Source organism: Excalfactoria chinensis, chromosome 18, assembly GCF_039878825.1.
Source record: "Excalfactoria chinensis isolate bCotChi1 chromosome 18, bCotChi1.hap2, whole genome shotgun sequence".
In the NCBI taxonomy this organism is placed as follows: Eukaryota; Metazoa; Chordata; class Aves; order Galliformes; family Phasianidae; genus Excalfactoria; species Excalfactoria chinensis.
The window spans coordinates 8192847-8213201 of NC_092842.1; the positions used below are offsets into that span (position 1 = coordinate 8192847).

Below are 20355 nucleotides of genomic sequence, written 5' to 3' on the forward strand. Positions count from 1 at the left end.
GGCACTTCCGGGTCAGCGCCGGAGGCGACGGCGGCGTCTCGGGGTCCCGGCGGCGGCGGACGAGGCGAGGCCAGGCCGCGGGAGGGCGGTGAGGGCGCGGGGCGGCGGGAGCGGGCCGTAGTGCGGCGGGCCGCAGTGCAGCGCTCACACGGGACCGCGGCCGTCTCCGAACAGGCGGCAGCGGCCGCGAACGGCCCGCCGGGCCGCCCGAGCTCACCCTGTCGTTGGTGGCGCCGCGCTGCCCCGGGGCCGGGCCCGCTTCTGGGGTTGGGGCACCGGAGGGTCCCGTGCGGTGCGGCGGTGTCATGGCGGGCTGTGAGGGGTAGCATTAAAAAGCGCTTAGTTATCTCTAATAGGGGTGGGCGTTTTCAGCACGGAAGCCTTATCGCCTCAATTTGCAGGTATTGTTAGGCCATGGGGGCTGTAATGGAACGAGAAACGCGATAAAGATGAGTGGATGAAGCACAAAATTAAATCTCAGCTTCTGGGAGCTGTAAGCAGAGCATCGATGCATTAGCCGTATCACAGGCACTGGCTTTTTGAAGCAGCTGGCACTGCCAGTGCTGCGGAGTAGTACAATGTTTGCGAAACTGAAGAAGAAGATCGCAGAAGAGGCAGCTATTGCTCCCCGGCCCGGGGGGGCGGCCAGGATACCCCGATCCATCAGCAAGGAGTCCATCACCTCCGTGGGAGCGGACTCAGGAGACGACTTTGTGAGTTCTGCCTCACTCCGAGTTTGGTTTCTTAAGCCACGTTTTCTTTACAGGAACCATTTTAGGTGTGCTGTGTGAGTTGAGAGTGCTCTGTGGTACCTCTGTAGGTGTATGTCTTAATATGTGGATGAATCAGTAGCTTGAGTCAGTTTAAATACCAAAGGGAAAATATTTTTCTGTTTACCATGAGAGTTACTCGTTTACTCGTGTAAACATTAGTTACAAAGCTATCTTAATAGAGAACATCATTCAACGCATGTAGGACGTTGAATAAATGTTAAGTGAACAAGTATGTAAGATGCCTGGTTGTGAAATTAATTTCTGAAGCAGTAAGAAAGCAAGAATTCCAAACTCCAAAACTTGGTATTCATTTAACTGCTCTTAGTGCAGATTTTATACAGTTAGAAAGCCATAGTGAATCCTGTGTCACTTATGCTTTGGATTTAACGCAGAAAGACTGTTGAGTTCGTTCCACATGAAGATTGTTGCTCTGGTTTTCCTAGTTTCTAATTTTTCCAAAAGGCTTTTGCTCTGACCCGTCCCTTCTGAGCCCGGCATCTTAGAGCTTGATTTCCTTTTTTCCCCGGCCATTCTGTTGTGCTGTCTTCTTAGTGATGGGTTAGAACAAACTGCTTTCTGCTATGGGCTGTTTTAAAAGAACCCCTTGCTGGGCAGTGTTTATTGTTGTAGAGTTATATGTAACAGGATTGTTTTGAGTACATCTCTTTAGTTACATGGTTGTTCCTCTGTCAAGGCTTCTGATGGGAGCAGTTCTAGAGAGGATCTTTCATCCCAGTTGTTCAGAAGAAATGAACAAATAAGAAAACTGGAAGTCAAGCTGTCTGGTACGTGTCTTGATACGTGTAAAATCTGATTGCTTAGACAATAGTTCCAACTTCAGTGTTCAGAGTTATGAAAAATGTTTCTTTCATTTTAGAAAGTTAACTTGTAGTAAGCCCCTGTCACTTTCATCTAGGTAGCATTTTTGCCCCTATGCTTCAAACAGTCTTTCCCCCTCCATCCCCCTGTTTTATTATTCTGTGTATGTGATGATTTGTTTCTCTTAGGATCTAAGACTTCTGATGTTGACAGTAACACAGGTGAAATGAAGAAAGAGGAAAGAATTCAGCATGAAACAGTCTCAAGGCTGTTTTGCTTTCTAAGATAATACCTCGTTCTGTAGAGCTGTCAGTACGGGTTCAGCTCTGACACTCCCTTCCATCCCTGTTGTATGGAGGCTAGCAGCACTAGGACAGACCCTCTTGTTTGTACCACCCATTTACCCTATGGGCAGTGGAAAGCTACTTGCTTCTGTTCATTGTTACAGTCACCCAAGTTTTCCTCAGCAGAAATGATTTTCTAGTTGAGAAAATCATTGCCATTTTCCACTCATCTTTTTTTTTTTTTTCTCCTCCCCCCCATTTTTTTTCCCCTATTTCCTTCCCTAATGTCTGTCCATTCCTGGTCTGTGCTTCTCCCTCCTAACACAAGATTATGCTGATCAGATCCGAAACTTGCAGAAGATAAAAGAGAAGCTTGAAAATGCATTAGAAAAGCATCAAGATTGTACGTATTTCTTTTTTAATCTCTCTTATAGTTGAAAATTGCTATGATTTAAATATACCTGGAAATAAATAATTTTTACATACAGTTTTTTAAACATTTATTTTCAAACTGTATACATGCAAGTTGCAAAGAAGTAGAACACAGGCTCTGCCTTGCTAATGATGTAATTACAGCAGTAATGTGCTGGTTGTTGAACAAAGTTCATATTATGCTCTATTTGGCAAATTTTGGGCTGATGTGTAGAAGAGACTTTGAAACATACGTCTTCGTTGTGGTCCAGCTTAGAACAGGAGACCTCTTTTGTTACTTCGGACACTTCTCTCATGTGCAGGCAGTGTTGTGTGATAGGTGGTGCAGTATTAGTGCTAGAGCTGAGATGGTGCTGAATACTTGAAGAAGCAGCTCTATAAATATAGGGATAACATAGAAATTTCAGAAGCAATTTTAAAATATGGATTTTTAATACAGTTGGTGCTTTTCTGTTGGTAGCTTCTATGAGGAAACTTCAAGAGCAGAATGAAGCCCACCAGGCCAACCGAGCCAAGATGGCTGAAGGAATGGCTTTGGCCTTAGAAAAAAAGGACCAGGTAATGGAGCTTAATAACTCAGCTTTTGTCTGGCTGTGGAAATGTACTCAGAGTACATTAATTAAAGTAGCTTTTCTGCATTGATAAGATGCCATTTTGTAGACCTTGTTGCCATTGTTATTTTATTTTATTTGAATAATACTTATGTATTCAGATAACATAAATTACTCTGTGGCTTTTACATATAAAAATACCATCTGTTATTTTTATTTTGGTAATTGCTTTTTTTTATCATTTCTTCACCTTAATATTTCTGCTCTCAGTACAGATTCTTTTTATTTTTCTTTTTTCCTTACTTGCTGTTCTCAAAAGTCTGCAGCTGGTTGTGATTTTCATTCTTTCTTTCTTTCTTGTTCAGGAGTGGATGGAAAAATTGAGTCACATTGAAAAGGTAATTAAACTTTTGATTTGTTTTATATTTCTGAGCAGTGCCCTGCATGTTTTCTGTAGCGTAGATCTGTTGAGCTCTTTCTTTGCTGGTTGATCAGTGAGTGGAGTCGGAGATCTGCCTTTGTTAGCAGCCCCAGTGCTTCATGAGATATTTCTGGAATTAATGGTCAGTGTGGAAGTGAAGAATGGTGGGTTGCAAGGAGAAACAACGTGGACTTTTTTAAGGTGGAATCAGTTTCCTTAATTATAGATGAGACAGCTGGAATGCAGAAAGACGTGGTGACTTGGTCTGAGCTCATTAGTTGGTCATCTGTTTCATAAAAGAAAGGAATCTATTGGGCAGGAATTTTCTTAGTATAGGATTTCAGCCTTGCTGTAGCTGTTTATAGTTAAAATTTTAAGTACCTCTAATTATGAAGATCTTGAGCGTGCTGCTGTTTGCTGTTGATTATTTAGATAGATTAAGTCTACCTTGTGAGTTGAGCATGGCAATGAAGGCAGCTTAAAAAGCAAAAACAAAACTTTAGAAACTCAGTGATTTCCTTCATATTGCCAACTGCAAGTTGAATTAGAGGGAGTTCTGGTCCTTTGTATAACACGGTCACAGAGCCTTGTGGATGCAGGATATGTTTATTTCCTACAGAATTTAATTGACCTCCCACTGACTTCAAATTAACGTGTAGATGTTCTTGGATTCCTTTTTTTTGTCTGTTTATCAGGAAAAAAAAGTGCTTGAAACGCAGTTACAAGAAATGAGGGAGCAGAGTTTGAACCTTTTTCAAAAGAGAGATGAAATTGATGAACTGGAAGGCTTCCAACAGCAGGAAATGGCCAAAGTTAAACACATGGTAACACTACTTTGAATATGAATTTTTTTTCTAAAATTGCTGTTGGAACACCCAGTGGAAATACTGCATTAACTTTTCTTTAGCCTTAATGCGTGTGTCCAGCTTGATTCCATGTCAGTATCCTATCAGTAGGTACATGCATGCAGGGTTGCATGGAGTATTTTAACAGAGACTTTTCTGGGAGTTGCTTCACTTAATTTATCTCGTAACTTAATAAGGGAGACAATTCAAATGAGAAGACTCTGTCAGTATCACCAGTTCGTAGTTATTGCTAATGTTCTGGTATTCAGCTTTTGAAAAAGGAAGAATCTCTAAGCAAAGCAGAGCAGGAACTAGAGGCACGCACTCGAGAACTAATCCACACTAAGGAGATGCTTCAGGAAGCAAGCACCGAGTCATCAGACCTACAGAAAGATCTTCAGGAGTTGCAGGAGCGGTTCTTGGAGCTAGAGGCACAGAGGTATTGGGTGTATTTTCATAAAGAGTGTATTCCCCTGTATTTTCTGTCCAAATCTGTCTTTTTTGGGAAGTGTTTATATATGCAATGAACTGACTAATTCTAGTATGCTAGTGTGGATGTAAAAGCCACATTGATGTGTCTTTTCAAGCCAGTTGAAGCAATACTTGTTTAGGATTTTACAAGCTTGTTTTTTATGAATACTTAACCACTACCTCTTTGGAAAATGTATAACAAATATGGTGGCTGGTGATCTGGTTGGAAATCTGGTTGTTGTTGCTTAGTCCATTTATCCTTTAGCAGATAATTCTGCCAAATGTTATTTTTCTGGAACGCTATGTCACTTTTTTTTTCCTGTTTCTGTGAAGAGATGAACTGCTGACAGCTGAGAGGAATGCAGAAAATAAGATCACTGCTCTGGAGTTGAGAGAACAGGAGCTACAAACTGTCATTCAGCACCTTTCTGTAGACTTGCAAAATGTAAGTTTCACATTAGGGATTTGATTCAAAGGACTCCCCATCTACAGAAGCTAGATTACATATCGACTGTGAAATCTTAAGATTCAGAGCAAGAAATCTGTCTTTTTAGGCTCGAGTTGCTGGTTCTGGGTGTGAGAAGAGACTGGAAACATTACGGGTAGAGCACGAATCTCTGAAGGCGGAATATGAACAACACAAGCTAAAGGTTAAGTATTTGCATGTGTATCTGGTGTAAGCATGTACACTTGGGTAATGCATTCTGTGTTTGAAATGTGGTGTCTGTTAAGTGTTTTAGCACCCTATTGTCTTTTCAGACAGAACTAACAGCACTTCCAAGTCAAACCACAGTGAATTAGATAAAAGCCCGGCTTTATCTAAAAGGGAATCTGTGATTTCTTTTTCCCGCAGATGACTTTTGAACTTGCTGAGAGAAGCAAACTTGTTGAACAGTTGCAGGAAAAAGTGTCTTCCTTGGAAAAGAAGTTAGAAAGAAATCTTTCAGGGGATGAACACGTACAGGAACTGCTCAAGGAGGTAATTTTATATTTATAGACTGATTAAAAGTGCAGTCGTAAGGGATTATTTTAGAATATACATTGCATACTACACATGGAAATAATATATGATGCAGGCATGTTTATCTCTTTGGTGGACAAGCTTGTGTGGGTGGCTGCATTGGGCCCATTTATGTACATGCTGCACAGATATTTGCATTGGTCTTTCTGCACTGTTTCTTTAGGCAGTGCATCTGTCAGTTTAGAAGGGAAAGAGATGTTTTTTTAACATGCCCACAAAAGGCAGAGCAGCTGAAGAATATTATTGGTTAATCCTTATGGAGAACAGTGCACTGTTTCTTGGAATTCATCTTCTATCATCATGATTTCCAAAGCATAGGGGTGGGAATGAGAAGCTGATTTGCACGTAGATGTATAAGCAGAACATTGCATATTCAATACTTGAGCCTCAGAATTGTTATGAAACAGTTGAGAAAGTGAAGATATTTGCTTCTTGTTAGTGCTCTTTTCACTACTTGATCTTTTTCGAGAACTGATGCTCCTATTTTAGAGTTACCTTGGAGCAATGTTTTCCTGTCTGGATCAGAACTGTTCAAGTTTAGTTTTGTATGATTATCTATAATGAAATTCAAAGAAACGTCTTAATTAAAATCTCTTTGTCCATCCTATCCTCTGTTCTTATCCCAATATAATCTTCAGAAAGCTTCTCTTGAGCAGAAACTAGATGAAACCAGTCAACAGATACTAACAGACAGAATGCATCATGCTAATGCTGTGAACCAGTTAGAAACGCAGGTAAGCTGTTTGTTTGTTTTTTCCCCCCTACAAATTCCTAACTGTTTCCAGCCTCTTTACACCCAGTAGCTCTTACTGTCACTGCATTTGTGTTTTTGCCCAGAGGTTATGCTATGTGTCCCGTTTAGTTTTCAAAGGAAGGTCTAATTGAGTGGTTCAGGTCTACTCTCCACCTACAGAGACGGGGAGGTGCCTAGAGGTTCTGAAGTTAAGACTTTGTGCTGATGTTTCGTACTCTAAGAAACAAGTAGCTAAATTAGAAGCATTGCTGCACAAGGTCTGCAACGATAAAGAGTATTTAAAGAAAGCAGCACATATCAAGTAGACATTCCCTCTGAACTATGTGGTTTCATAGTTTCCACGTATACCTGCCCTGCTGTGTCATTCTGTGTTCTATATGTTGTTTTTCTTTTTAGTAATGTAGCTGTCAGTGGATAAGGAAGTTAATGTGTGGTTATGTTTTAGAATAGAGAACTGGAACAGAAACTACAGATTGCAACAGAAGCATTGAAAACAAGCAAAGAGGCGGCTTGTGAGCAGAACCTGGAGATCCAGAAGTTGGTGAGTATGCTGCATTGTGTTTGCGGGACCAATAGCAAGCCAGTTTTTCAGCATTTCCACTATTTCTCTATGTGTTCCATTTGTTACTCAGTTGTTTTATTACTGTTTGTCTCCTAAACTAGTAGTGCTTGTATGTGAGTTCCTGGCACTGCTACCAAAGAAATGGAGTTACGAATGTTGGAGTATGTGATGTGCAAATACATCCAATTCTTATTAGAGCTTAAAATATCATTTTTTAACTTTGTGTTCTTTTCCTCGTAAGCAAATGGATCTAGGAAATGAAAGAAGTAAACTACAGCAGCAGGTTTTAAGTGAGAAACATCAGTATGAACAGAAGGTTTCTGAGCTAGAGTCTCAAATTGCTGCTCTTCAAACAGCTTGGGAATTTGATAAAACAGCTGCTCAGCACAAGATAGTAAGTACAGAAATAGTCTTCACAGAATGATTTTAACAAAGGTAATGGACCTTGCATGTTGTCTGAATGTGCTTACTCAGAGTTCCCAGCATTGCAGTGGAAGGTCTAATGCTTTGAAAAACTAAATATGAATTGAGTGTATTTGTTTACACAAAGCATTGGAACACTTGTACTTAGTACTGAAGCCGTCTTTATTTTACAGAGCCAACTGGAAAAGGAAAATGAAAGTCTTAATGGAAGCAGAGAAGAGTATGAGAGTTCTTTAAAAAAACAAGAATCTGTAGTGAACAAGCTAAAGGTAAGGGTCTAATTAGTGATATTGGTTAAGTATGGAGCCTAATCTGAGAAACATTTACTGGTAAAGTGTGTTATGTTCTCAGTACTTGGGAATCACGTTGCATTCAGTTTCTGTGTGCTTAGAGCTGTAAATCATATTTGTACTCAGTAGAAATACTTCTGAGAAGCATTACAAATGTGTGATCCTTTCCTGAAGCAGAATGCTTGGGTCTAAAAATCCATTACCTTATTGTCAGGTGTGAAGGGCTTTTAAATCCTGTTGGCAGTAACAAAGACATAATAGTTGCAATATCGAATAGTTAGGTAGAACTTGGATAGGTTGTAGTTCTCTCAAGTAACTTCTAAATTACTTTTGGTTTGCAGGAAGAATTGATCAGCAGAGAGACTGTCAATACTGAAATTGACAACACCTTGAAAGAAACAGAAAAGCAAAAGGACAAATTGCAACAGCAGGTTGGTTAATATCAGCAGTCTAAAGTATGTACAGGCGCTCCAACATTCCAGAGATCAGATGAGCCTTGGACTTGTGTTCCTGAGTACTATGATAATTAATGAAATAATCTTCAGTATGGAAGATAAGCTTGGTTACCTCAGTAAACGTAAAGGTGTATATATATAAACTCATTCACAGGAATCTAATCAATTTATGTGAGTTAATCCAGCACAAAAATACAAATCCAATACAAAAATACAAATACAGCTGGCTGCAAAAGAGGTGCTCTTTTTGTTTGTAGTTTTGTAAGATGAAGGATTATGGCAGGTTGTGGTAGTTGAGTATAAACTGAGAGGAAGACCAGTTGGTAGTGAATGAAAACATTTGCTCAGAATGAGGATGATTGGTGTTGCGGGCCTCTTTAGTTTGTAGGATATGTAGTCCTGATGGACCAGCCTTCCTGAGGTGTTCAGTAGTTTGTGGTTTGGTTTCTATAAAAACAAACAAAAAACAAGGACAACAACCACAGCACCAAACACAACTACGAGGATATCCATCCTGTTGTGTTCCTTTCATCACATCTTTGTTCCGCTGAAGCACAGCAGTTCAAAAATCCCAAATTTCCTAATAAGAAGGAGTTTGTATCCAATAACTGAGTACAGATTCTGGGTAACCTTATTTTGTTCTTCTGTTTTGTTAAAACCGGCATAGTGAATGATGTGAGCATTTGTTTTCTTTAACTGGGAACTGCCATCTAAGCAAATTTGACTGAATTTAGTTCCATCTTTTAGTATCTGTGTTATTCTGGAGCTGTTGTGTATGCTTGCTTGTTTGCTCTAGCTGTGGGAAGGGCTACCAGATTTGCACAGTCGTCGTCTTACAGCTGCCACCTGCTGGTTATGAGGCAATCTGTACTTGTGGCACAGGTTTATCAGAAGCTGAAGTGTGTTTTAGCTCTGGCAGTACATTTACTTCAGCGCTTTCTAATGAGACCAGCACTGCGTAGTGATGCCTTCTGTGAACATCCATATTGTACTACCTGTAACAACAATACTCAGTCAACTACTTCTTCAAGGTCCTGTATTCCCTAGCACATAGCTCAGGCAGCCCTTGTTTAGTCATAGATACCATCCACTGCCCTCCACTCATGTAAGAATTCTTCAGTTCTTGACACACACACACAAAAATCTGAGGTACATTGAAATCTTTCCGTGGACTCTTCTAGTTGTATATCCTTAATTTTGTTTGTTTGTCTGCTTTAAAGGTTTCACATCTGGCTTCCTTAATAGAGGAGAAAGATCGGCTTATCGATGAAAACTCTGGAATGCTTCTAAAACAAAAGGAAGAACTAAACCAACTCAGCCAAGGTTAGATAAAACAAATCTACTGTATTCCAGACAGCTTTAACTGAACACAGTCTCTGGTTGTGGTGTCACTTATGTGTAGATGGTAATAATTCTAGATTTCTCTCATTTCCATATTTAATCTATTTTAACTTTGTAAGTCCGCTGTCATTCGATATCAGTCTGTTTCTTTCTAAACAGACAACAACAAAACCCAACTTCTTAAAATCAGTGTTTTGCAGTGTTAATACAAAATAACAAAGCTTACTGTACTTTCTGTTGCTGAACATATTATGCAAAACACAGGAAATAAAGAACTGATGCAGTTCAAAAACTGCTGCTTTGCACCACTTTAAAAACTGCATTTGCTTGAAAGACATAACTTACATTCTTAAATTTGTAAGCTGATTTTCCACAGTTACACTAAAAAAATGAAGTGCAGTCATCTTTGTTCTGTTCCTGACACCTCTGTGTTCCCATTATGTTGCCCTTACCTAGAAAGGCACACAAAGGGTAGCCTCCTGCTGCACCATTCTGTGGCTTGCTGGCTGGCTGCAGCTGTCTGTGCCAATGCTGTATGTACCTGCAGCCCCAGGTGTTCCTGTGCAGTCAGAGCACAAGTCACATGGTGTCTTCACTCAGGTGGAGGCTTGTGTTCTTTTAGAGGAGGTATAATTGCTAATTGTGCTTTTAAGTATTAAAATACTCTGACTTTTGAAGAGATAGATTGCTCCTATGCAATGTGAGCTTGGGTGGTTTAAATTTCAGGTCTTTGTTACAGAGCAAGGCAAAAAGGTCAGGATTTGCTGTCACAGTAAGTTCTGTCTAAGTAAAATAATGAGAAAATCTCATTTGATTCATTAGATTTGTACTAAACAAGTTTTTTCATCCTCAGATCATGAAGCTGCACTGCTGCAAATACATCAGTTACAATCCGACATAGAGGCAGGTAATAGCCAAGCACTGGAGAAAGAAGAAACAGCAAGGAAGGAAATAGAAGAATTGAAGCTACAGATACAGGAGTTCCTATTGGCCAGAGAACATGAGAAAAATGTGAGTGCCAATTACAAAGCTGCTCTATTTACACTTTTCAGGAAAACAAGTAGGTGTGCAAGAGATCTCACTTGTGGTATGCCTTGGAGATATGCCATTGTTTGTTGTTCCCTGTCTTCTGCAAGAAAGCTGTGTGCTGTCACAACTGTGACTAGTTTGTGAAAGACACCGCCTTATTTTATTTCACTTATAAAATGTCTTGAGGGGATTAGAGGAAGCAGAGACCCAAAAGCACCAAACAGGCCACTGAGAGATATGGAGTAGATCATCAGTACTGCTTTCTAGTTTACAAAACAAGCAATGGGTCACAATGAAGAAAGATCCAGAGCCACCTCTATCCTCTCACTCCCACACACCAAAACAAACAGACATACAAAAGCAATTAAGTTTTGCTTTTTCCCTGAAGACTGCTAATGGGCTGCAAATATCATACCTCTGCAATTTGCTGTTTTCATTTGTGTAGGTTTCAGAACTAGAAGAATCAGCAAGAGACTTGGATGAGCACTTACATCTTCCAGAAAATCGTGTGACAGAACAGAATGGAGAGGTAACAGCTACAGATGTCATTCAGCTTCAGAAGGATAACAGAGAGCTGGAACAGCAAGTTGTTGAGAAAAACAAGGTAAACTAAAAACAGGTGTTTCTGTTGCAGTTTGGAAGCCTAATAATAGGTGCCAAAGCCTTAGAAAGAAAGGCCTGAACAGGCTTACAAACATGATAGATCCAATCTGAATCCAGCATTCTGTGAGTATTTCCCCAGCCCAGACTGTAAAAGCAGTAGTGAATGGAAATTGCAGCCGGAATTTGCGACTTTCTGCTTCTGCTCCTTACCTGTTCTGGAGAAAAGAAGCACCAGATGATACCAGTTACAGCTTTCCTGCAGAGCCCTTTTGTTTGAATTTGATTCATTTCTATCATGTTGTCACACTGAAGCCCAAGATTCCTATTGCATGCCTGTTAACATTGGCAGATAGAATTGTGAGATGTCCAGATTGCTTCTTTGGAGCTTTCAGTTTCTTTAACGATTGCTTTATTCTTTACATTCGTTTGCCTTGTTTTCTCTTCAGATACTTCTGTGTCAACATGTGCCCGAACACTGAATGCTGTATTAATGCCATCTTTTGCTCTGCTTACAGATGATAAAACAGCTACAGCAAAGAATGACAGAACTGAAAAAAACTCTCCAGAAGGAGTTGGTAAGTGTTCAGTTTCTCAGTCTCCCCAGCTGAAAGTTACTGAGTAGTTGCTGAAAGTTACTTACAGTAGAAATTCCAAAGACTTAATTTGCCTCAGTTTGTTTGTTTGTTTACTAGGAATGCTCGCAGTTTCCTTGTGATTGCAGACAAATCTGTGCACCCTTAATTTAAGGAAATATGTCATTCTGGGTCAGTATTTACTGAATAGGTGGTGTGCTGGGTAGCCATCACTATTCAGATACTGCAACACTGAATTTTAGCTAGGGACTTGTATTTGGTAGTGTCTGGTTTTAAATGTTTCCATATATTGGATGACTGAGATTTGTGGTTGCTTCTCAACTGTCATTCAGCTAAAATTTCCCAGGGAGTGATGTCAGCCACAGGAGAAAACTCTTCTTAAATAGTTTCCCTCTCCAATAGAAAGTCCCTGTATTGTAAACATTCTAAAAGAGGGTTTAAAATATTCTATTTTTGTTATTTTTGGCTTTTTTGTCTGAACTTGAGAATTGCATTCTGTGCATTTGAAAAGCACAGAGCAGGTGAAAGAAAAATGATCAGGTCAGTTTCTAGCCTGGAGCCAATTCTCCTCGTTTGGGTCTTATAGATGTGACTAACAGCAATTAGGATCTCTCTAGGGAGGTGTAAAGATACGCTCCTCTGCTGTCATGCCCTGAAGAATGAGAAGCTTATCCTACTGATGCCCTGGTTGTACCCATATTGTGGGTACAAATGCTCTGTGTTTTTGGTATCTCAAACTCAGATTTTCTCCCAGCATCAAACTGACACAACTTATAATGCTCTTCTTTTTCTTTTAGAAAATAAGGCCGGACAGTGAGGTATCCGAAGTACGTGAAAAAACAAATTCTGAAGTGCCTAATGCTTCTGTGACTGTCACAAACAACTCTGATTTAAATGACTCAAGGGAGATAAACTTCGAGTACCTTAAACACGTTGTACTAAAATTCATGTCCTGCCGGGAGTCTGAGGTAAAGAATCCTGGGAAGATGGGTTGGTAGCTTGTCTTCTACGTCTCTCTGTCTTTAGAAACTGGCACCTGGTACTTCCATGCCAGCTCAGTAGTTTTGCACATCAAAAGTAATTGACTGATGCAGCACAATAAAGCAAAATAGCAGCATGTTTGGGAGTACAGATCCTTGGGAACTAAGTGAAAGGTGGGAGTGAGTTATGTCTAGAAGCTAAAGACCTGAAGCTGCAAGGCATTCCCTCTGTACTATTCTAAAAAGCATATGGAGTATGTGTGGTTATAGTAGCTGTATACTTAAGAAAGATAGCAGCAGAAACTAGAAAGGATATAAAGCACATGCTGTTGAGGTAATACTTATAAGAGATAATTCCTTGTGCATTTGGAGCTCCTTTATATTCTCCAAGTAATGGGGCATAGTGTGAGGTTTTACTGTTCTGCTCTTTGCAGTTTTAACTAAAAAGTCTGTGACTGACCCTGCAGAAAAACTGTCACACTGTAGTCCAGAACACAGAGGCTGAGAGCATCACAAGCAATAAGACACTGTGGTTTCTTGCAGGCATTCCACCTTATTAAGGCTGTGTCCGTGTTACTGAATTTTTCCCAAGAAGAAGAAAATATGCTTAAAGAAACTCTGGAGTACAAGGTAAGGATTTTCTTGCACCTGTAGCCTATAACCAGACTTGCAGCAAAAGATGTGAATGCCCTCAGATGGTGGGACATGCTGAGAAGTAGCTGTTCCTTCTGGATTTGATCATGTGAAACCATTTTCCTTTGAACAATCTGAAGTCTGCAGAGTTCTGTTTTATAAATAGTTTCTACCTCACGTTGGGGTGATGCATACACACCGTACTGTTGTTCCAGTCTCCAGCTTCTCAAAAGTGTGAACCTAGCATGATGTGTATTGTGCTTTCCTGTCCTAGATGTCGTGGTTTGGGTCGAAGCCATCTCCCAAAGGCAGTATCCGGCCCTCTATCTCGAGCCCAAGGACACTGTGGTCTTAAGGGATCCTGGAAACGGGCAGTCAGCATCTAGCCACGGTTTTTTTTCTGTGAAAAGAACACTGAACACCATTTCAGGTGTGTCTTAATCACTGTCATTGCAGTATTTTGTACAAGAACTTTGACACTGTTTACAAAAGTAATGCTGTGCAAGGAGAAACTTTCACTACAAACTGATACCTCTTGTGGGCTGGGATCAGGGACCTTTGTCTCAGCGGTCCCTCAATGGAAGTCAGCTCCTTGTGCTCACCAGACCTGGTATCTTGGCACCAAAGGGTAACGTTAACCTCACTAACATGGGTGCTGGCAGTTCAAGCTTCTAACAGGTGCATCTGTTGTGATGGTGATTCCAGCTTAAGGTAGGGAGTGTGAGGGTTGGATAACTCCAGGCACAGCGGAGCTTCCTTGTCTCATTGTGGAGAGCAGTGGGAAGAAAAATGTTGGCATTACTGTACTGAATTTTTGACAGTTTGAAACGACTTTCAAAGGACGGGAGCAGGAGCTTTAACCAAAAAAGGAATTGCCTTGCCTTGTTATACTGACATAACTAATAGTCTGCATCTTTTCATATCACTGTGTAATATAAGGTGCATATATCCTGGCCTGCAGTCTTGAAGGCTGCATGTTGATCGTGATTATTTAATTTGAGAGCACAACTTTAGAGTTGTCCGATTTTACTTTTCTTAAAGAAAAATACTATTTAAAATGGTCTTAATTATAGCACCTAATGACTCAGTCGCCTTTAAGATGAATCTGTCGGTCTGTACCGTAGGTTGTTAGCACTGGGAAGAAGGGATAGCAAACCATTTTAAATTTTTAAAACTGAATTCCAGGTATTGTAAATGTACACTGCAAATAACTGCAAATAACTGCAAATACTTTTTATAAGGAAAAAGAAAAAAGGGGAAAAAAAAAGGTATACATAAATATATATATATATATACATTGAAAGAGCGTGAATAATATCGGTACTAAGCACTTTGGGCTTTCTTCTTACAAGTCTGCTAGCAACAAAATTTCATAACCAATATCTTTTGTTGTGGCTTTGTGTAGTTCAGATACTGCTGCTTATAAACTGTTCTGAGCATGTAGTGGGCTGCTAACGGTGTCCTGACTACATGATAAAAGACCACGGCTTAGGAGGTTTTTGGTTTCGAGGGCAAAATTCAACTCTTAACAAATCCGTCTTGGTTCTGGCAGCTTGCTTCTGCCTTAAGAAAAGGGGACTGAGCTAACACAGATGGGAAACACAGTTTTGCCCTTCAGTTTTAACACCACCACAGAATCCAGCTGGGTATAGGAAGCAGCAATCAGGCTTACTTCTTGTAACTTGAATATATATCTATATATAAGAAATATGATGAACAAGCTGCTATTCCGGTATTTCTCTGACAATGAGGTTTGTGTTACTAACAAAGGTTTTTATTAAGTATATTAAAATAATTAAAAAAATTCTAGCTGTCCTGTAGTGGAGACGTGGTCACGTTCAGAGCTCTGACTTAGCTTTGCTGACAGGGGACATGAGTGACCTTGGTGGTGGTGGCAGGTGAGATACAGTGTTAGATTTACAGCATGGCAGCTGCTGTGAGAAGATGGAAGTATTTTACACGAGGTCAGTCACCAGAGCAGCAGACACGCTGCAGGTCTGTCCCCTTCTGGACTGGACCCATTTTTGTTAAGCAGCTGTACCCAAGATGTAGCTACTCACAGTAGCTGTTGCCTTGGCATGTTCCTTTTGAGAGCTAGGATCTACTTAAATACATTCAGTAAAATCAGCAGGACTCATATGCTAAAATTTGATCCATGGCTCTTAACCGTATGGAATAGGGAAGTTTATGGGAAGAGTAGAACTCTGATAGGAAAACAGAAGATCAAAAAGTAGATTTCTGTCCGTTGCTCCTGTGCAGAAACAAAGCGGGGCAGGATAACTGCCCTGGGCCTCAGGAGGGTCTTTCTTTAGAACGGCTCCTTGCCCTGCACTGCTTCTGTGTGACCGGAGGCCACGGGACAGGATTCTGCCAGGTCTCACTGCTGCAGCCTGAATGACAGTTTCAGCTGCACCTGATTTGAACGGTTTCTGCTGTACAGTAATGAATGCAGTGCAGGCAGCCTGCAAGAAGTGATCCATTAACTTTAGATTATATATAGACTAACACAACCAGATTAGGATCCCAAAGCTCATTAACTTAACATAAACGAGTTGTCAAGTGTTGAATTTTCTTCAGGTATCAGAGCAAGAATGGTGTGTGTGTGTATGTATATATGTACATATATATTAAAAAAAGCTAATGCACTTTCCCTTGTATAAAAACAGTGGTATACACAATCCTTTCTATGGCTGTTGAATTTCTTTCCTTCTATGCTGTAAATATGGATTGTATTATGAAACACTATGAAATTTGTGGTGCAATACATTTTGGATTAAAACTCTAATCTTGATTTCTTTCTCGTTCTTTGTGGTCTTGCTTGTGCCCACTGGGCTGCTACGGCTATTTGGAGCAGTTGTAAAGCATTGAGGCAAAACTTACCTGTGTTAAGATTGTGTAGACATGAAATTAAGCCCTGTTTCTCAGGGAATGAGTCAGGGTGCTTCTGCCTCCTGAAATCATCTCTAGGGACAGCTGCTGCTTGTGCTCTTAGCAGGTGCTAAATACAGACTGGCTGGATTACAGCCTCCCTTGGCAGCTGTGTCAGTTGGGGCAGACACAGCTGTGCCAAAAGGAAGCAGGGCCCAATGCAGAGCTCAGTTTGAAGACAAAGTTTGGAAGGAGTTGGAAACAAGTGCTCATGTAGAGGTGGGCACTTAATGCAGAAATGCCATTATTGAGGGCTTGATTTTTGATGCCATATCTAAGATTAAGCCAGAAATCAACAATTGACTTAACTTGTATGATCCAAGAACTTTATTGATGCAGCAGGCACTTTACAATGAAACCAACCCCAAAGTCCAACTGTCCTCTGACCATATATATACATACATGTACAAAATCATCTTTCTAATAAACACTTCTCCCATTCATAAACTGTCAGAATCTTGCAACTGTGAAGACCATAGCTCCCTCTTTAATAAGTAGCACAGACAGGATCTTGGATCACCACGCTTTGATAAAGCAGCATCTGAAAATACCTGCTCACTTTCAGTAGTAGGAGGCAGGAGTTTGCCCTCTCTCTGCCTTAAAGAAGCAAGCAGGAGAATGTCTTGGCTCCTGTATGTGATAGTCAGAGTATACAGGAATACCTTTACTCTTTTCCCACCTTTAAGGTTAAAAGCAGTCCAAGAGGAGGTTTCCATGGTATTTCAGTAGATTGGAATCTCTAATCAAGATGGACCAGCGTCACTTCAGCTACTTCCTTCTTCTGGGTCCAAAACCGATGGTTGTCTTTCTTCAAGTTAATAGTCTTTAAACAGTCTTTCTTGCTGTAAGAACTCTTACTATGGAACCTAGTCCACCTACTGCTAATGCCTGTGGGGTGGGAGAAGGAGACAAGATCAGTTCTACAGTCACACACGGCTCATGATGAAACCGTCATTGTTCTTACCAGCCTGCAGGGCTGGCAGTGGTTCTGCTGGTACGACTTGTGTGTTCTGTCACACAAAGCGCACACTGTATTGGTTAACTCCTAAGCAATGTTTTATGCTAATTGCTACAACCAGAGCATCCGTTCTCGAGTTGTTCCACCCCTCTGTACCTGTGCAGGTGCCTTCTGCACTGCTTATACCTTCAGCTTCCTGCAGTAATAAGTTCTACATTCAAACACTCCTTTGCCACATTTCAGCTCCTTGCCTGTTTACTGTCTTGGGCCACGAACTTGGGAGCTCTATGCCCCCTGTTCTCTGAACGTACAGATGAGTGCCTTCTGTGACCCAGTACATACACAGTACTTTGCAGTACATACACAGTGCTACCCTATAAACATGCTATAAATGTGAGAAGCAAGGAAATGAAGGGCGGACAAACCAGCTCATTGTAATACATCCCACCACACCTGAAGGTTAAAGTACATTCTCCAAAACCTTACGGACTGACTTGCATCTAGTGAAGGACACTGATGACGCAGAATGCCTTACGCCTCTTCTGTTCCTGAATGGGGGAAGGAGGAAGGGCTTGGTCTGGTTTCATTTGCATCCTTAATGAAAATGAAACATCCTTCTAAAGTCTAGAAGGAGATGTATGTAAGTGAGGACTGCAAAGGAGCTGCTCAAAGCTTTAAGCAGCGTCCTGCCCACTGCAGAACTGCGGCTTCCTTTGAAAACAAAGAGGAAGAGATGCTTGCACGTGTCTGCATGTTCTGAGCAGTGATTTCTTTCCAGTCAGGGCAGTCTTGTGTAATGTTACATACTGGGAGTATCAACCTACGGTGACCCAAAGAGTCTCAATAGGAAGAACAACACAAAATGTCAAGCAGAAACATGCTCTGTCCTGTGCAATTTCCTCCCCCTCCTGCCTATTGATATTCTGCAAGGCTGGGGACAGCTGCCAGTAGCTGGAGTCACCATTGCACAACTTGTGTTTTAACTCATCACAAGGCAGCACGCCCTTTGTAACGACCAACCAGTCAGCTGTGAGCACAGCACAGCCCCCCCCCACTGCGACCCTTCCACAGAACTGCCACAAAGTGACAGTGAGGAACCAGAGCCTTTTCTGTGCCAACTAAACAGGTTTGCCATATCCTGGTAAGCTCGGCCGTGTTCATCACAGCATTTCACTGACAAAAAACGTCACATCTGAGCCATCCTGGGCACCCCGTGAGCCAAACTGACCTTTCAATCAATCAGTCACATCTCCACTCCCAGCTGCTGCTTCTTGCTGGGGTAACCACCAACAGACAGAAGGCGGAAAGCTTCCTGCAGCTGACACTGCCACACCCACAGCACCCACAGCACCCACAGCACCCACAGCACCCACAGCACCCACAGCACCCACAGCACCCACAGCACCCACAGCACCCACAGCACCCACAGCACCCACAGCACCCACAGCACCCACAGCACCCACAGCACCCACAGCACCCACAGCACCGCACCCATAGCACAGCACCGCACCCCTCCTGGCTGAGGGAAGCTCTGAAGTACCGGCAGAAACTTCCTACGCCCAACATCAAGAGGCCACAGGCCAAAGGCGGCGCCCAGCACTGCTCCTCTGGGAGGATCACCCTCATCTCATCCAGGGGGCTCTCCTGAAAGCACTGACAGTGACAGGAGAGCCCAGCGCGAGCACTCACCTTTTCATGCCATTGGAGTAATATTGCACTGCTATTTTCTGTCGGCTTTTCAAATCCTTTATAAATATACTTCATTAACAAGTCAATGCCATTTCTGTCTAAGGAGTTCACCGCTTGTTCGATTTCACTGCTCTTAAAAGCCGTGAGGACTCTGAGCATGGTGCCCTGCGCCTGCTCCTGCACAGGAAAGGAAAACCGCGTTAGGATCAGCACAGCTCGGAGCAGCAGCTGCGCTGACGACGGTGGAGATGCTGCAGCCAAACAGGAGGAAGTTTTACACTTTAAGTTTCAGCAGTGAGAGGGCAGGAGGGAAAAGCAACTTGAATTGGCCTTCTCGGCATTCCGACCTCGGGGAGCCGCCCGAATTGCCCTGCAGACCGGCTGCGACAAACCTACAGCCCGAGAACAGCGTCCGGCTCCCGCAGCGCTACACGATCCCCTCGTTGCACTCCGGGACTTCGCTCCGCCATCGGGCGCTGCCGGGCTCGTTCCCGCACACCGCGGGCCGCTCCGGGCGCCCGGCAGCACGTGGCCGCCCCCGCACACAAACCGCACCGCCGTTCTTCGAGAGCGGACACCGAGACGCGGCGGAGCAACGACGGCCGGGGGGCGCCGCTCGTTACCGGCGCGTGTTGGGGCCGCGCTGGGGCCGCACTCACCTTCAGGGCCGCGCTGCGCGTCTGTGCGGGGGCGCTCCGCAGGGCCGCGTGGAGCGCGCGCAGCGCTTCGCCTCTGCGGAGCGAGTCAAGGAGAAACGGCGGCACCGGGAGCCCCGGAACGGAGCGACGCGGGGAGGGGGGGGGGGAGGAGGGCGCCCCGCCGCGGGGACCCGAAGTGCGGCCGAGGAACGGCAGCGGTGCGGGACGGGACCGGGCGGCGTGCGGAGGGCGGCACCGGGCAGCCGCAGGCCGCGCTCCCGGCCCGGAAACGCCCGCCGGCACGAAGGATACTGCCTCAGCAGCGCCTCCACCTCGGGGCTCGTGTCGGGCTCGGCCGCCGCCGCCTCCTCGGGCTCCTCCACGAAGCGGTTCTCGTCGTACTGATCGATGTCGAGGCGGCGGAAGCGGGACGGGATCGTGCTCCGCGCCATGCCGTCGGAACCGGAACCTCCCCGGCGCTCCGCCCCACCGGAACCGGAAGCGCAGAGCCCGCCCCGCCCCGCCCGGAGCGATTAGACGGGTTGCGGAGCGCGCCCCCACCCGGCCCGGCCCGCCCGGCGGAACGGAGAGCGACACGGCACTGAAAAATCATCAGGAGTCCTTTAATGTACAAAGTGAGGCGGCACGTCGGGCGGCACCAACGGCCCCGCGCGGCCGGGCCCGGCTGGGAACTTTGCTGCTGAAATCTCTTAAAATCTACCGGAAACGAAAAAAAGCTGCACGGCGCCCCGGGACCGGCCGCCGCCACGACACGGCGCGGTCAGCACGGCCCGCGGCGCTCGGAAGGCCGGAGGGCGGTGCGGCTTCGCCCAAAGGGATCCATTGGAAGGGGGGGGGGAAG

At 43.4% G+C, this 20355-nt stretch overlaps 2 protein-coding genes across 3 annotated transcripts; one reads left to right on the plus strand and one right to left on the minus strand.

Moving 5' to 3' along the window:
* Positions 1-16071, plus strand: GOLGA1 (golgin A1). 2 transcript variants are annotated; one of them, XM_072352912.1, is made up of 23 exons: positions 1-88; positions 402-713; positions 1468-1558; positions 2205-2279; positions 2769-2866; positions 3225-3257; positions 3976-4104; positions 4395-4564; positions 4930-5041; positions 5151-5246; positions 5450-5575; positions 6256-6351; positions 6817-6912; positions 7175-7327; positions 7530-7625; positions 7988-8077; positions 9322-9424; positions 10296-10453; positions 10917-11075; positions 11590-11649; positions 12465-12635; positions 13191-13277; positions 13555-16071. In XM_072352912.1, exons 2-23 carry the CDS (start codon positions 579-581, stop codon positions 13633-13635), a joined length of 2415 nt encoding a protein of 804 aa, XP_072209013.1. In that variant the 5' UTR covers positions 1-88; positions 402-578; the 3' UTR covers positions 13636-16071. The 2 variants fall into 2 exon arrangements, with proteins under 2 accessions (XP_072209013.1, XP_072209014.1); XM_072352913.1 differs by lacking the exon at positions 2205-2279 and having other exon boundaries at positions 14-88.
* Positions 16072-16512: 441 nt separating this feature from the next.
* ARPC5L (actin related protein 2/3 complex subunit 5 like) lies at positions 16513-19997 on the minus strand. Its single transcript, XM_072352892.1, has 4 exons — positions 19806-19997; positions 19515-19587; positions 18856-19032; positions 16513-17096 (listed from the first exon to the last, which is right to left on the minus strand). Exons 1-4 carry the CDS (start codon positions 19943-19945, stop codon positions 17034-17036), a joined length of 453 nt encoding a protein of 150 aa, XP_072208993.1. The 5' UTR covers positions 19946-19997; the 3' UTR covers positions 16513-17033.
* Between the last annotated feature and the right edge of the window lie 358 nt (positions 19998-20355).

Coding starts and splice junctions, on each gene's coding strand:
- GOLGA1 (XM_072352912.1), top strand. CDS start 579: ATGTTTGCGAAACTGAAGAAGAAGATCGCAGAAGAGGCAGCTATTGCT. Junction 3,258..3,975: donor AATTGAGTCACATTGAAAAG/GTAATTAAACTT, acceptor TCTGTTTATCAG/GAAAAAAAAGTGCTTGAAAC. Junction 9,425..10,295: donor ACTAAACCAACTCAGCCAAG/GTTAGATAAAAC, acceptor TTTCATCCTCAG/ATCATGAAGCTGCACTGCTG.
- ARPC5L (XM_072352892.1), bottom strand. CDS start 19,945: ATGGCGCGGAGCACGATCCCGTCCCGCTTCCGCCGCCTCGACATCGAT. Junction 19,033..19,514: donor CGCGCAGCGCGGCCCTGAAG/GTGAGTGCGGCC, acceptor TTTCCTGTGCAG/GAGCAGGCGCAGGGCACCAT. Junction 17,097..18,855: donor TACTCCAATGGCATGAAAAG/GTGAGTGCTCGC, acceptor CCCACCCCACAG/GCATTAGCAGTAGGTGGACT.